The sequence below is a fragment of the Calypte anna genome, chromosome 8, assembly GCF_003957555.1.
Source record: "Calypte anna isolate BGI_N300 chromosome 8, bCalAnn1_v1.p, whole genome shotgun sequence".
Taxonomy (NCBI): Eukaryota; Metazoa; Chordata; class Aves; order Apodiformes; family Trochilidae; genus Calypte; species Calypte anna.
The window spans coordinates 29,843,174-29,858,725 of NC_044254.1; the positions used below are offsets into that span (position 1 = coordinate 29,843,174).

The 15,552-nt window shown below is 44.8% G+C and overlaps 1 protein-coding gene across 3 annotated transcripts in view; it reads left to right on the plus strand.

The window, feature by feature from the left end:
• MIER1 (MIER1 transcriptional regulator) overlaps positions 1-15,552 on the plus strand; it is a 31,836-nt gene that overhangs the window by 1,560 nt on the left and 14,724 nt on the right. For all 3 annotated transcript variants that reach the window (XM_030454823.1, XM_030454824.1, XM_030454825.1), the window contains exons 2-3: positions 9,623-9,647; positions 10,991-11,136. In XM_030454823.1, the coding sequence (XP_030310683.1) occupies positions 9,623-9,647; positions 10,991-11,136 (171 nt within the window). The remainder of the gene's footprint in view (positions 1-9,622; positions 9,648-10,990; positions 11,137-15,552) is intronic.

The window sequence follows — 15,552 nt, forward strand, 5'->3', positions numbered from 1 at the left end:
GGGAGGCAAGTTAGAACAGATGGGTAGATATTTCTGTCAGTTTTTGTAGAATTATCCTAAGATTCCAATCTGAAGGCAATTTGCTGCTCCAACAGTGATGACAAATGAACTGGGAGTGCTGGTGTGAGAGGTATGCTACTGGAAACCCCACATCTCCATTTCTTTCAGTCTGATCTGGGGGGCTGGAGGTACCAGGACTGGAGTGTTTTACAGATGAGGTTTTTCTCATCTGTTTCCTTGAAATTGCCAAAGATGTGTCAGTTTTTACTTGAATTTATCTTTTCTTTCCCTCCCAAGTGAAAGCTGTAAGTGAATTCTGCCTGTTCTTGGTATGAAATGTCCTGACCTAATCTTGGAAGTTAAAAATTTTTTTCTCTGTTACCTTGAGGGCTGGAGGATCACAAGTCTGATCCCTGGAAAAACTAAAACTCCTGTCATCTATAAACTTGGAGAGTTATATTGGGGCCCATCCTGATGTGGACATCACAGTACTTGGGGTTTTTCTCTCCAGCTTCACCAATTGCTTGCAGTTTTATTTTTTTTTTAGTGAAACACAGCATTATTGTGAAACTTTCACCCCAGCTCTTCTGGGGGGAGCTGGAGCTCTCTGTGTTGCTCAAGAGCCACTGAATTACTTCCTATTCTGTCTTGTCACATCCTGCCAGGGACCTGACAGCCCTGAGAGCTGGAGAGCAAGAAATAGTCAGCAGGGTCTGGAGGTCAGGCAGGGTTTGTTTCTCACTTTATGAATGTTGCTCCAGGGCTTAAGGCATGTTTTATGTGGTGCTGTTTTATGAAGGTGAATCCTTTGGACTGTTTTGGCTTCTTCATTTCAAGGTGAGGGGCAGGAGCAGCACAGAGGGGCTGGGGAGGCTTTGGTCCATCTGTGGGGTGAGTTCAGGGGTGGCTGCAGCAGCCTGAGCTGCTCTTGGCCCTCTCACCCTTCTCCCCATCCCTCCCCAGGGAAAAAAAATCTTGTGGTGACTCTGGAGTGCCCAGGAGCTCGTCCTGCAGTCAGGAGAGAGCTGAAGTGTTGTCTCCAAGAGAATCAGCCAGGCTTTCGTGTTCAAGATGCAAACCTCAACAAATAAACAATATAAATAGGAAACTTTCTGAATTTGACTGGAAAGCACTCACAGACAGGAGCTCTGAGCCTGGGTAGTAAGAAAATTAGTCCAGAAAGTGAAACTAAATTAACAAAAAAATGCTGTTTCAGTTTTGTAGATTGCCACTTTCAACAGAGAACAGACAGGGGGGAAATATTTTGAATATATATTAAACTGGGTTTAGGTTTGGGATTAATAACCTGCATTGAGGTTTCATTTCACTTTGAAGCCTGCTCACGTGATGGGCTCGAGTCCTCAGATTCCAACCCATCAGAAGATGGTTCTAGCCATAAATCAGAACAAAACCATCTCTAAGTTAAGAGGAGCTGAAGCTTTGTGAATATTTCCCTATCCTGCATTAAGCTGCTTATTTAGTTCTTTGTGCTGGAGTGAATGCTGATACAGACATTTTTTTTTTCCTAAATATGAGTATTTTGATGTCTGTTGAGAAGCTTTTTGACTGAAAAACTAGAAAGAGAAAGTTTGTTGTTTGTTCAGCCATTACAGGGTTTGAATAAGATGTAAGTGAGAACAAGATCTTCTGATTCCAAGAGCTGGGGCCAGACTTTTGTGTTGGAAAGCAGCTGGATACCTACTGGAATTTCCAGAAGTGCTGAGTTCCTGCTCTTCCTTTATTTTCTTCCATGGTAGGAGGCACCAGACAGGTGCTACAGGCACTCCTCAGGATTCAGACCAGGCAAAAATAGTGGGAAAATGATGGGGTGGGTTGTGATTTGGTTTGGGTTTAGTTTTGATGACCTTGCTGAAGAACACCAGAAGTATCAGGGCTGTTGAGTGGGAAAGAAGGTGTTAGTGTTAGGTCAGAGGTGGGGTCAGTGGGGCTGCAACTGGCTCAGCCTTTCATTTTGCTTGGATTTCTGAAAGGTTAGTTGCTTTTGTCCAGAAAATCAGTTTATTAACATTACCAATAGCACTGTTCTAATAAATCATCTTTACATTCGTAATGGCTGGGAACATTTCCCTTTTTTTTTCCCTGAATGTTGTGTTCTTTTCAGTGGAAAAAAGTTGTGTTCTGTTCAGCTTTGTGGCTGCAACTGAATTCCAGCTTTCTCCTACAACTTGAGGACATAATTTTACAGCAAGATGTGATCTAACAGCCCTTTCTAATAACCTTTTTACATTCATAATCTTTGTTTTTATGAGGCTCTGCTATTACTTTAAAACAATGTGCATAAATGGGTAATAGCCTCCCCTGCAGGAAGCAGCCATAAAGCTAAGAGGATCACTCAGGCAGCTACAAACTGAGATGTTCCAGCAGTCAGGGGGGACAGAACTTGTGAGCAATGCCTGGAGATAAAATACAGGTCACAACAGATTAAATCAAGGTTTCCTGCTGCCAGATCTAAATCATGATTAAAATCGATGATTCACATCAGTCCATCCTGTTGAGCACAATTATTACTTTTTGTCCTCATTTGATCTTAGCTTTAAGTAAATGTCTTTTTGTTTGCTTGTTTGAGTGTGGAGCAGTTTGGGTTGAGAGCTCCAGAGAGGAATCTGTGAGCCTAATGTGGAGCTGGGAATGAATTCTTCTCACTTCTTTGATGAGAGTCAAAACTCCAAAGTGGTTGGTTCTAGTCCCTGGTTGTCAGAAAAGCTGAGGGAGTGCAAGGTATTGAAGGGAAAACAAAAGCATTTAGCTTTCTGCATGTCAGATCTTGGAAGAGATGGGGCTTTGGTTGAAATAGAAGAATTCTATGGGGTTTTTTTGTGTGTGTGGTAGGCTATAGGTGTTAGTGGGCTTACTGCTTGGGAGTTATTTCTAATCCAGAGGAGGGGTTTCAGGCAGGCAGTGGACTTGCTGAGAAGTTCAGTTTCCTTTTGAGCTTTTTCCTGGCCCCAAGCCCCAGTCAGTGCTAAGATTTCACTGCTAATCCATTCATGTCTCAATTTGTGCCTGAAAATGTTTCCCTGTGGTGCTTGGCATAGGAAATGGGGGAGCTGGGGGTGTTGGTCCTGGAGCAGAGGATGCTGAGGGGAGAGCTTCTGGCTCTCTGCAACCCCCTGAGAGGAGGTTGGAGCCAGGGGGGGTCGGGCTCTGCTCCCAAGGAACAAGGGATGGGACAAGAGGAGCTTTTGGCACAACTCAGGTTGTGCCAGGGGAGGTTTAGGTTGGAGCTGGGGAAGAATTTCTGCCTGGAAAGGGTTGTCAGGGCCTGGCCCAGGCTGCCCAGGGCAGGGCTGGAGTCCCCATCATCCCTGGAGGGGTTTCAGAGCCCTGGGGATGTGGGGATGAGGGACGTGGGGCAGGGGTGGCCTTGGCACTGCTGGGGGAAGGGTTGGACTCAGTGATCCCAAAGCTCTTTCCCAACCCAAATGATGGATTCCATGATTCCATGGCTGTATCTGCATTACAGTGGTAGGATGCTCACTCCATAGACTCTCATTTTTTGTCTTAGCAGGAAATTTCAGAATCTTACAAGAAGCTGAGGCTGGTGCTGTACTGTGTAATGCAAAGAAACAATAAATGAATGGAAAACGTCCAGTTGGAAGTGTGTGCTTCAGCTGAGGCAGGGATGGCATTCTGAATAACTCTTGTGGTCGTGCTTCATGCCACTCCTTGGGGATGGAAGTTGCCTTGGTGACCAGGGGTGACCAGAGTGTCCTGCCAGCCAGGACACTGCCCTTTGCCTGCAGCTCCCTCCCCAGGCAGCCCCCCAGCACCAGCAGCCCCCCAGCAGCACCAGCACCCTCCTGGCTGGCTCAGCCCTGCACAGAGAGGATGAAATTGGTTGTTTCCTGGTTCCTGGCGTCTACTCTGCCCAAAGGAGGAGGAGAATCAGTGCCACTTGATTGTAAATAAGTCAGTGTGTGATCCTGGCAGCAGCCTGGTCAGGAGCCACCAGGCAGAAGCTGCTTTTACCTCCCTGAAGTCTGCTCCCTTTTCTTTTGACTTGAAGCCCTGAGAAATGCAGCTTCACCTGCTCCTCAGAGGTCTGTGCTCACCTGGGGGATGAGCATTCAGGCTGGCCAGACAGGTAGTGACTCCAGCTCAGAGATCTAAGGGGGAGGGGATGATCAGAAGCTGCCCTGACAGTTTTATGTCATTGTCATCTCTCTGCCCTGCTGGGTCATCCCCTTTGAGCTTTCCAGGTGCTGTTAAATCACCCCAGCAGAGTCATCCCCTGCCATCCTTCAGCCTTCTGTGTTCCCCTCAATCACTGCCTCCTCTTTACTCTTTCAAAAAACTGGCAGCTGCTACTTCTGATAGAGGTACAGTTGAAATCCCTTCCTGCCTCAGAATTTCCACAGGGATTTCCAGTATTGAAGATGTCCTCAGGTGAGACACTGACCTCACTGGCAAAACTGACTTTAAAAAGGCTCCTCCAGAAGGGCTGCACCCCTCAGGTGAGCCCCTGCAGCATCAGGGAGCCATGCAGGAACCCAAATGTCTGAAAGAGCCACATGGACATTTCCCCTGGGAAATCCTGTGTTATCAGCTGCTTCCCATGCCCACTCTGAGATTTAGGAGTGGAGAGGAGATTTAGGGAGGAGGAGGAGATTTAGGGAGGTTGATACAGGACTGAGTTAAAACCCACCCTGTGTTTCTTGCTCTGAAACCCATCAGGTAGTTTCTCCTGAAAAAACTGCAGCTGAATTTATTTAGTTTTTTCTTTATTATTATTAAATAGCAATAAATAGAAGCAAACCTTAGGCAATATTTTTCTCAGAAGAAGCAGGTGAGGAGAAGGCAGTGAGCAAGTAAGGAGTTTCTGACTCTAATTTGGGGTGGAAAGGACCTCAGGAGGTGTCTGGCCCAACCTTAAGGGCTGCTCTGATGTCAGGCCAGCTTGCTCAGGGCTGCCTCCAGTCTGCTCTTGAAAACCTCCAAGGAGAGAGACTGGGCAACCTCTGCTGCTGCTTGGCTACCTTCTTGGGGCAGAAAGTTGCCTTTCTACCCTGCAGAAGTGTAGGAAGGGAATGGCCCAGCCAGGGAACCTTTGCTAAGGAGGTAACTTCAAGGCTTAGGTGTACACCTTGGGGCTGAAACATTGCTCCTGATCTTTGCCTTCTGAATACACCAGAATTTTCTTTTTTAGCAACAAAGCTCAAACAACAAATAATCCAAAAGCTTCCAGAAGGGTTTGGATGTCCCTGTGGTTTTGCTATAGAAACATTCACAGGTAAAACATTAAATGAGGGACAGGAGGTCTGGTTTGATTTTGGTTTTTTTTAACTTCTTCCTTCAATATGTTGCTCTTTTTTGGGGCAGATTCTCTGACACTTGGGTGATTTTGATAGAGAACAGGGTGAGAGGGCCAAGCTGGAACTATAACCCTTCCTCTGAGTACCTGTTTGTGAAAAGGCACAGGGAGCCTCTGAGTTAGGGATGGGTTTCCCCATCTGAACAAACTCTTTTCTGCAGGCCATCTTCTGGCTTTGCTCACTGGAGAGTTTCTTAAATGGCTGCCACAGGCACTTCCTAAAACTTCACCAAAACTCAGTGCAAAGGAGGGAACCCTGCTGCATTTTCAGCTTTAGTTTCCAGATAATATTGATGGTCTCTGTGCCCCAAATGTTGCTGAAGGGGTCAGCTGTGGGGGGTCTCAGTCAAAAGAGCTGATGTCAGCATGAGGAATTTGGCAGGCTTATTGCTAAACTTTAGCCAAACTTTAGTTGTAGTTTTTGAATGTTTTAAGTAGCATTTAAGGAGCTGTGAAGGATACCAGTAAATTGGAATGGAATATATGTTTGATATTGTTTTGTAGAGAGACTGCAGGTGCTGCTAGTTTTAAGATGCTTTGTTATTGATGACATTAAACAGCATGAAAGGTGTTGGCAAATCCAACAGCAGTTTTGTAGGGACAAGTGAAACTGTCTGGTGTCCTGACAGTCCTGTCCAGGTGTTCTTTGCAGGAGCAATGTCAAGAGAGGAAACTGTGCCTTACTCCCACAGCTCTCACAGCCTGGAGTATCCTGTTCCAGCCCAAGCAGCAAGGAACCATTAGAACACCACCCAGGACATGGGCACTGCCTGGAAGCAGTGGCTTCCAAAACGTGCACACCTGATGTCTCCATAAGGCTGTTTGCATCCAATAAACCTGTCAGCATGCTGGTTGGGTTGTACTTCTGCCACTTCAACTTCATCACAACCTGAAACACAGCCCTCCTCAAGGGCAGCTTTGTTGTTGGGGTACCACTGTATTTTTCTGGCTGATGTCAGTCAGCTGGGGTCATCACTGGACCATCCAAAGGGGCCAATTTCAGGTGCCCCTGAATTCAAATCCAATTTATTCCCCTGACACACTGGAGACTGTATTTGGTGGCATCTCCTGGCTCACTTGTTTCTGCCAGTGCCACTAACTTCCTGCAAACACCCATTCTGCATGGCTTTCTGGACACTCCTAGAAGTATTTATGGAATAAAACCAGTGACAGATGCTTTCAGTGCCACCCAGCCCTCATGTTCTGTTGCTCCATTTGCTCTTCACCATGGGTTTTGTACTCTTTGTATCTCAGAACTGGTTTTCCCTTCAAGTTGCTCGTCTGGAACATTAACAAATGTATCCAGGACTTGGGTTTTTCCTAGTTGCCCATACATTAGGAGCTCATGAATGATTTTTTAGCCTTCTGAACCCCCAACAGATGCTCACTGTTGTCTCTTCTGATGGTTCTAAGCACAGAAAAACTGGAGTGTGTCAATCCCATCCTGTAAGTGTCCCATAGTTTTTCTCTCCTGGGCCTTGGATGCCATTATCTTTTTATAGGTAGCAGCACTCTATTCCCTCGAGTGCCCTTGAGGCAAAAAAAAAATGTTTTGTACTTCTCTGAATTGCTGCAACAGAGAATGAGAGGGCAGTGAGGAGCAGGGGTATCCTTCCTTTCCCACAGGAATTGCTGTTCTGGTGACATCCTGCAGCTTAGGACTGAAGAGCTGATGGTGCCAGTGTAGCCATGTCATCTTTAACTACTGCCAGGAGATTTCTGTAAGCAAATGCCCTCAGAGCCATCTGTTCTACCCTGCTCACTTGGAGGCAAAGGAATGGGGCTGAATAATCAAGAATTGCAGTAATTGGGATGCTCTTTGCCCTGATGTGTCCCTGCCACACACCCTTCTCCTTCAGGTTTATGTCTGCCTTCAGATTTATGCTCCAGGTTGTCTGTCTGGTGATGAAGCCTGTGGCTCCCTGAGAGGATGGAAAAGGAGGATGAGTTCTTTTTGGGTTTGTTTTGCTGAACCAGCAGATGCTGCAGCTTCCCCATCAGTGGAGCTGGCAGAAGTGGCAGGAGCACATGGAGTGGTGGGAAGAGGTCAGGCTCCTACTTTTGGCAGCAGCTGGCCATAAATGTGGAGGAGATGTAAGGTGACACTGCATCTGGCTAAAAATAGAGGGCAGATGATGGTTGGCAGTGCATCCCTGGGACTGGAAACCTCTGAAATGCAGGGATGATAATCCCCAAACTGGGACAGACTGGGTAGGTGTGGTAGGCAGAGTTTAGAAGAAAGGATCAGAGACCCAGAGGCTGTTCTCCCAAAAGCTGCTCTGGAGTCTGTGGCAAGGAATGAACTAGAACCTCTCAAGCAATGTATCCATGCTGAAGTAGCCTGAAATTGCAGATTTTCTGGTTTGGGGGTGGTATTTTTTTTCCTTCCATAGACCAGGATTGTTTCTTAAGGTGTGCTTGGCTTTTTAAAGGTCTTTTTACACCCCACTGGGGTTTTGTCTCCACTCTCAAGAGGCAGAGGCTCCACCTGCCAGGGATGGGACATCAGCAAATATGTTTTGAGGTAGACTCCTGTAAAATGTAACTAAGTGAATTTTGGTCACTGGTTCCTAGAAAGGTGTATTCTCACTTTGAAGAGCTGCTGATACTAAAAAAAAAACAACCTTAATTGCCCAGAATTTTTTAAAAATTTGTGCTTGTAGTTCTCTGCCAAGCTTGGCCCAGGTGCTGTGGCTTCTGTGAGTGACTGCTTGGCCTTAGGAGCTGAAGTCAGAGAGAAAGGAAATGCTTTAAAAATCTTGGAATAAGAGTAGAAGTTTGAATTGAGTTGAAATGTACCAGTTTCTAACCTAAGATCTTGTTCTACTTTTGCATCTAATTCTGGGTGCATGGATTTTGCAGTTCCAGTAGGAGCAGCCCTGGGTATAGGATCAGACACACACGGGGATTTCTCATGAATCTGCAAACTGAATTTTTCCAAGTGACTTCTTGGCCAAATCCAGGCAGTTTTTCACGAGGGCAGCACTGTGGGTTGGGCAAGAAACCCAGCAAAAACCTGAGTTTTCAGGAGGTGGCAGGGAAAGGGGATACTGAAGTAAGAAGTCAGCCTTCTGACTCAAAAAAACCCCCCACTTGGTTAGGTCTGTCCCTGAAAATCATTGAAACATTTGCTTGAATTTTCAAAACAAATGAGGTTTGTGTGTCTGACATGCAAATTGCACCCCAGGAGGTTAAAGATTGGCAAAGTTGTAAGCAAGGGGAAGCAGAAGTTGATGAAAGAAGGCATTTGTTCTCAAACAGGGGAGGCCAAAGGATGTCTCTGCTACATAAGAATTGTTGTGGAATTCTATTTTTTTTTTTTCTCTGTTTCAAAAATTGATTTGTTTTGTAGCCTGTGATCAAGTTTGTTCATTTTATAACCCGACCAGGCAGGAAAATCTGGCTTGCAAAACAGTTTTTGTTGTTGGCTTTGGTGTGGTTTTTTTTTTTCCTCACAGCTGGATTAGAGATTAAGATTAAATTGCTTTTTCCTTTTGTTGGATGAGGAATTCTCATTGTTGTTTGGGATGGGAATTATGAAAACTATGTGCCTGCATTTCAGGGGAACAGGAGATTTGTGTCTTGCCCAGCAGGCAGTTTCTAATAGGAAGAATAATTTCTCTTCAGCTCTGCTTCCACATCCAGTGTAGCCCAGTGTACACCTTCCCTGGAGGAAAGGGGATTTATTTTATATGTGGACTTAAATCAGAGCTGGATCTGTGCAAAACTAACCCATTCCTACTGGGAAGTTTGGGGTTTGTGGGAGCAAAAAGGAGGAATTGGAAATGAGGAGCCTGAGCTGGAGAAAAAGCAGCTGGGAGTCGCAGGGATTGCTGCCCTGCTAAGATGGAACTGGAATACTATTTGCAGACTGAATTCTTTTGCTTTGTTTGATGCCTTCCTAAACTCAATTCTTACCTCACAGAATGGGCAGTTCTTCCCATTATTCTTGCTGGAACAGTGCAGCAATACTGATACAGAAAGGGGGAATGAATATTATTCCTTTCAGTGGCTTCAGCAGGTTTGGGGTGCTTTATTGTAAATAGGTAATTTATTGCTTTGTTGTAAATAGATAATTTATTGCTTTGTTGTAAATAGATAATTTATTGCTTTGTTGTAAATAGATAATTTATTGCTTTGTTGTAAATAGATAATTTATTGCTTTGTTGTAAACAGATAATTTATTGGTTTATTTTAAATAAATAGTTTGCTGCCTGTTGGATGAATTATTGAACTGAGTTTCTACAGGTTCAACCCAGCAAAAATAATTCCCTCTGTTTTCTTTTTTAGCCTTCTGTTGAATCTTCAAGCCCAGGTAAGAATCTTTAATATTTCCTAAAACTGTGAGGGGAGTAGAGGGAACCCTTGAAAAGTATTTGCTGCTCTTTTCTAGTGAGTAACCTGAGGGTGTCACTTGCTGAAGAGGTTGGTGACAGTCCTGCTTTCAACAGTCAACTGTTTCCTTCCAGACTGTACCAGCACAAGTTTAAATGGCAAAATACACCAGGGAAATGTGATCCTTGCCTTTGCAAGATGCATAATAGCACTGAGAACAAAAAGCAGCAAGAAAAGCAGGGGTTTTACCTCACTGGATTACTAAAAAGGAGGGGGTTTGTGACTTCTGTTTTTAAAGCTGGTTATTTACTGGTATTCCAGTATCCCAGAGCTCCTGGCTGTCTAGTAGTCAACCTCAGTACAAATGATTAATATCTGGGGGTTTTTTTGTTCATTTTTGTACTGCTGTACTTAGTGTTATTTATTTCCATGGTTTTTGGCATCCCACTGGTGGAAAGGCTTCCCAGCAGTTACTTTAGCTGGACAGCCCTTGTCTCTTGGGCTTTTTTCTCTGAGAGAAACAATCAATTGCTTTAACACTCCAAAGTGGAGTTAACCCTTCCAGTCACCCCCTCCCTCTGGCACCCTTAGCCTGGGGACACTCCTCAGCCTTTGGAAAAGGGAATTTTAAATTGTTTGTGGGGACAAGGGGAAAGATGTGAGCAGGGCTGGGGTTAGGGAGCAGGTATTGCTGGCTTGCACAAAAACACTGCATCTGCCAAACCCATCCATCCATTCATTTAGTTTTCATTGCCACAGAATCTAACCAGGCTTCTTTACAAAGAATGGTGGAAAAAACAAAACAGCTGCATGGGGATAAATAACTGAGGCTTCTGCATCATAAATAAAATCTGCATAACTGTGAAGCTTACTGGAAGTTTAAATATTGGAGAAGTCTTAGCCTGGCTTTGTAGTTGTAAACAAGAGAGCTTGCAAAGCATCAAGGAAACAACTGTCCTGAGTGTCTGTTTTATGAGTAGTTTTATTCCCAGTAGAGCTCTTGATCCAGACACAAGGAATTAAGTCTTCAAAAGCTGAACATTTTACAAAGATTTAGCTAGGGGCTTGATGTCCAGATCTATAGTGCTTGGAGAGCTGTCTGGTTAAACAGTATTCCTGGTTCTTCCCTCTCTGATCTCCTCCCAGCCACAGGAGAGCTTCCCCTCCCCTCTGAACAGTGAGGTTGGCAAAGGAGCGAGGGATTTGGGAGCTATTTTAATTTCTGAGTATAACTCGAGTGTTAAAGTGTCACCAAAAGGAAAAAATCAAGTTCTGTGAGGCCTTGATCTAACTAAAAACATTCTTTAAAATGTTTTCTATCAGGAGGTTCAGCAACATCTGATGACCATGAATTTGATCCATCAGCTGATATGCTGGTGCATGACTTTGATGATGAACGGACATTAGAAGAGGAGGAAATGATGGAAGGAGAAACAAACATCAGTTCTGAAATAGAGGATCTTAACAGGGTAGGTAGCCTCAAGTAGTCCTAAACCAGAACCACAGCCCACACAAAACATATGCAGGTTTTCCCCCTTATATTTGGAATTAAAACAAAAACCAAACAACACACATCCCTAAAACACTAATAGGCAAATAATGGAGGCTGGGAAAAGGGGCTGAGCTAAATTTGCAGCTCTCAGGAGTTGGGAAGAGGAAGCTGGTGCATAAATACATCCTAATGTATAACACAGTGCTTGTTTAGTTGCTTTTTGCATACATGTGCTGGTGTAGGATTTGCATTCTAGAGCTAATACAAGCTAAAGGACTCTGACTAAACCTGTAGATTCCAGTGTTAGTATTTCCTAAAGCACTTGCACTTTGTTAGTGCATATAGATACTGGTGTTTTTTAAAAAAATCCCATAATTTTATATTTCTTTTGCATTTTTTATACAAGCATTTGTATAATGCTGAAGTGGAGCATGCAGGAGTAGCTTCATTTTTAAGGCTGAGGAACTGGAGATGCAGATGAGTTGCCTGGCTCAAAGCAAAGAGCTGTCAGCAGAGCTGAGTTACTGTGAAGAGTGATAAGTAAACACTTAAAATGTGTATCTTCTGAAATAACCACATAGAAGGTTTTGTTGGCATTTTGAGCTTCTGCTGTCACTTATGTATTGTCTTCAGTCACTTCTCAGGCAGAAATAATACTCTTCAATTACAAACTAGGTTCATTTTAAATGCAAAGTCATTTAGATACTGTTTGTGGCCACACTGGCTGAAAAGTCTTCCAGAAGAGGTCAATAATGATTCTTAGGTGCTTTTTTGGTGTACAAACCCCATTTCTTATAAGTGATGATGCCAACGTGACTTTAAATCTACTTAATGCATTTAAAATACATTTTGGGTGAAAACAATTAATTTATTTCTGGTAATTTCAGGTTTGATATCAAATGGTAAACACAAAGATAAATAAATAGTTGGTGAATTTAAATATGCTCCATGTGGGTGTAATGAGAAATGGAGCTCCACATGTCTGCCATGTGGCTTTTAAGTTGAAAACACGTTGGGTTGGGTTTTTTCCCCCCTCATATTTTGTCAACATCTAGTTGTGTAATCCTATCACCACATTACAATGCTTTGTTCAGAGCTGCATTTCAGCCCTCACTTTCTTCCCTCCTATCTTGGTTGTCAGGGCTGCCAGCAGAGCATTTCTCCATGTGTCAGCTCCTCCCTGCTCAGAGGGTGACAAGTGGTGTCACAGAGGTTCCTTCCCATTGCTCCTTCCCCTGCAGGATGCTCCTGCAGACAGGCAGAGCCTTCACCTCACTTTCCCTCTGTTTTCCAGGCAGCAACAACTGCTTCCCAGATGCTGCTCTGCCAGCAGGCTCCTGCTGGAGACCTCTTTTGTTCTTTTAATCATAGACTCAGATCACAGAGTCATAGCATGGTTTGGGTTGGGAGGGAGCACAGAGCTCATCTCCTCCAGCCCCCTGCCATGCCCAGGGACACCTCTCATCCAGCCCAGGCTGCTCCAAGCCTCATCCAACCTGGGCTTGGACACCTCTAGGGAGGGTTCCAGAGTCTCACCACCAACCTCTTCCTCAGATCCAGTCTGAACCTCTTCTCCTGCAGTTTAAATCCATTTCTCCTTGTCCTGTCTCTGGACACTGATGAAAAGTCCCTCTGCAGCCTTCCTGTAGGTTCCCTTCAGGGATTGGGGGCAGCTCTAAGGTCCCTCTGGAGTCTTCTCTTCTCCAGACTGAACAATCCCAGCTCCTCAGCCTCTCCTCCTAGCAGGGATGCTCCAGCCTCCCATGGCTGGTAGGCAAACTCAGTCTTTAAACCAGTGTCACATCAGGTGCTGCCCTGTCTCTTTCTTCCCCCCCTCCACCCACAGATGTTATTGCAGACTTCCCCAGCCTCCCAGCATGTCAGATTCACAAGTCCAGCTCCTTCCAGCTAGCAGTCAGGCTTTGCAAAACCAGATTGGAGCCTTTACTGGTTTCACTCCTGACCATTGTGGAAATCACACCTCCCTCTGAGGCTGAGGATCTGCTCTCCTCATTGCTTGTAACTCTGGTGCATGGGTAACACGTTAGTACTTGAGGCTGAGCAGCAGCCTGCCTTTGTCTGGGCAAGTCCACCTGCACATACACACATTTTTGTCTAAATGGCAGGAATGTATCTTGAGAACCCACTGTGCTGCTCTACTGTAGGAAAAAAACACAATTCCCTGAGAGCAGAGCAGCACCTGAAGGGAATCAGAAGGGATTTGGTGGTTCTTAGTGATATCTCTTAAATGGAAAGAGTTTTCCTTGGGCAAGGAGATGCAGGAGACCATCCTTGATCAGCTCCAGGCATGGTTTTAAACTGAAACAGGGGAGATTTAGGGTAAATATTAGGAAAAAATTCTTCACCATGAGGGTAGTAAGGCTCTGGAATAGGTTGCCCAGGGAGGCTGTTGATGCCTCATCCCTGGAAGTGTTGAAGTCCAGGTTGGATGGAGCTTGGAGCTTGGTGGGAGGTGTCCCTGCCCATGCAGGGGTTGGATCTGGATGATTTTTAAGGTCCTCTCCACCCCATTCTGTGATTCTCTGATCTGATTCTATTTATTCACTAACACTGTTCAGTTGTAGGAGCATCTCTGCCAGACCTGCCCCAAGGCCTGGCTTACCTCTTGTGCTCCTGAGGTTGTGTTTGGGATGAGGCACATCTCCTGACATTCTGGGCACATGCTGCACTTTGCCAAGGCACAGGAAACTTAATTTTGGTTGTAGGAAACTGCCTGCACACTCTGCCTTGGAAATAATAAATGACTTGACCCCAGCAAGGTGCAGAAGCTCAGCATCCTGCTTCAGGCTCAGCTGACTGCCCAAAGCATCAGCTGGAGGGAGTGTTGAAGCTTTTGGCTCCTTTTCTTTTTCCATTTGTTGTTCCAAATAAACCCTTGGCTTCTCCTTTTGGGGTCCCCTGTGAGAGGGAGGGCACTTGGGTGGTCTCTGGGCTCTGCACCAGCATCCTCTTGTCTTTAAAGGAGAGACCAGCTGGGGAAGCAGGCAGCATGGCTCCCCAGCACCTCCCAGCCTTGGTTCAGGCACCTAGATAACAGATGTTGTCTCTCTCTTTGTCTGCAGTGCCTCTCAGGCTTATTTTTCCCTCCTGCTGTGGATTTGTCTATTTTATTTTTAACCTCTGTAAACTTGGTGCCTAGCAGCCATGCTGGCAGTCTTGCAGAGGTCATTTAGTGTGAGAAACATCTTGGGTTTTCCAGAGCTGCTCTGTGCTCACTTCAGAGGTTGCCCCTGAGCTCTTCATTTTCAGGAGCGTGCATTTATATTTTAAACTGGAAGAGGTGAGTGATACAGTTCCCTGTTACATCACTCCAGAGTTATGGTTAATTCCTTGTTATCCATCCTCTTCCACATATAAAATGGCTGTGTCTTTGATAAAACTTGGGACTTTTCTAATGCTCTCTGGTTTAGCAACATCCTGAACCCACACTGAGGTCAGGGTTTGGGTTTTAGCTTGGAGAGTTGCTGACCCCTGGGTCAAACCTCTTGAATTGCAGTCTGGATTCTGTGAAGTTAAAGAGTTAAGTGTGGATTCTCTTCCCTGCCTCAGAGAAATGCTGCCAGTACAACAGCCCTTCAGTAGGTAGCACAGAATGACATGCCTGTTGCATCATCCCCACACACCTACAAGTTGTAGTAAAAGTTCTGTTTCATTCTCAGTCTGTATCTACAGCTGGGGGAGTGCTGAGCAGTGCTCAGTGCAAGGATATGACTTCCTATTTGTCTGGATACTTATGAGTAGGCTTTTCCTGGTAGCTGCACTGTCAGGTTTTAATGAAGTTCACAGTCCTGTTATGTTGTCTGTGTCAGTAAAATATTAATTCCCCACTTCTAGGAATTCTTTCCATAGAATGATACAACAGAGACCAAGAATTCAAGAGGGAAGGTGAGGACGTTTGGGTCCACATGGTCTGCATCTGCTGTGTGTGGAACTTAACCAAAGAGCAGACCAATGAGTGGTAGAGTGGCTTAATTCTTTGAAGTAAAATAAAATAAAATAAAATAAAATACACAGACAACAAGTACCAGTAGCCTCTGTGTTACTTCTATTTTTATAAAGTTGTATCAGAACTACACTTGGCCTTTTGTAACTGGTATTGTTGGTGTGTTCCCAGCAGCTACACAGCCCTGTAGGAAAGGGTTCTTTGGAGGAAGCCTAAGGCCAGTCAGTAACTAAAAAAAAAATGAATTATCAGTTGAGATGTACATTACATACTAAGAAGAAATATTTAAAGCAGGCAGACACCTCTAAATAATAAACAAATTATTTGTTTCTGTGAGACAGAGAATTTTAAAATGCTCTTTGCAAATGTCTGGTCTGAAAAAATCTCATGAGGGATGCTGTAGACTGCCCCTGAAGGCTGGGTGCCAAG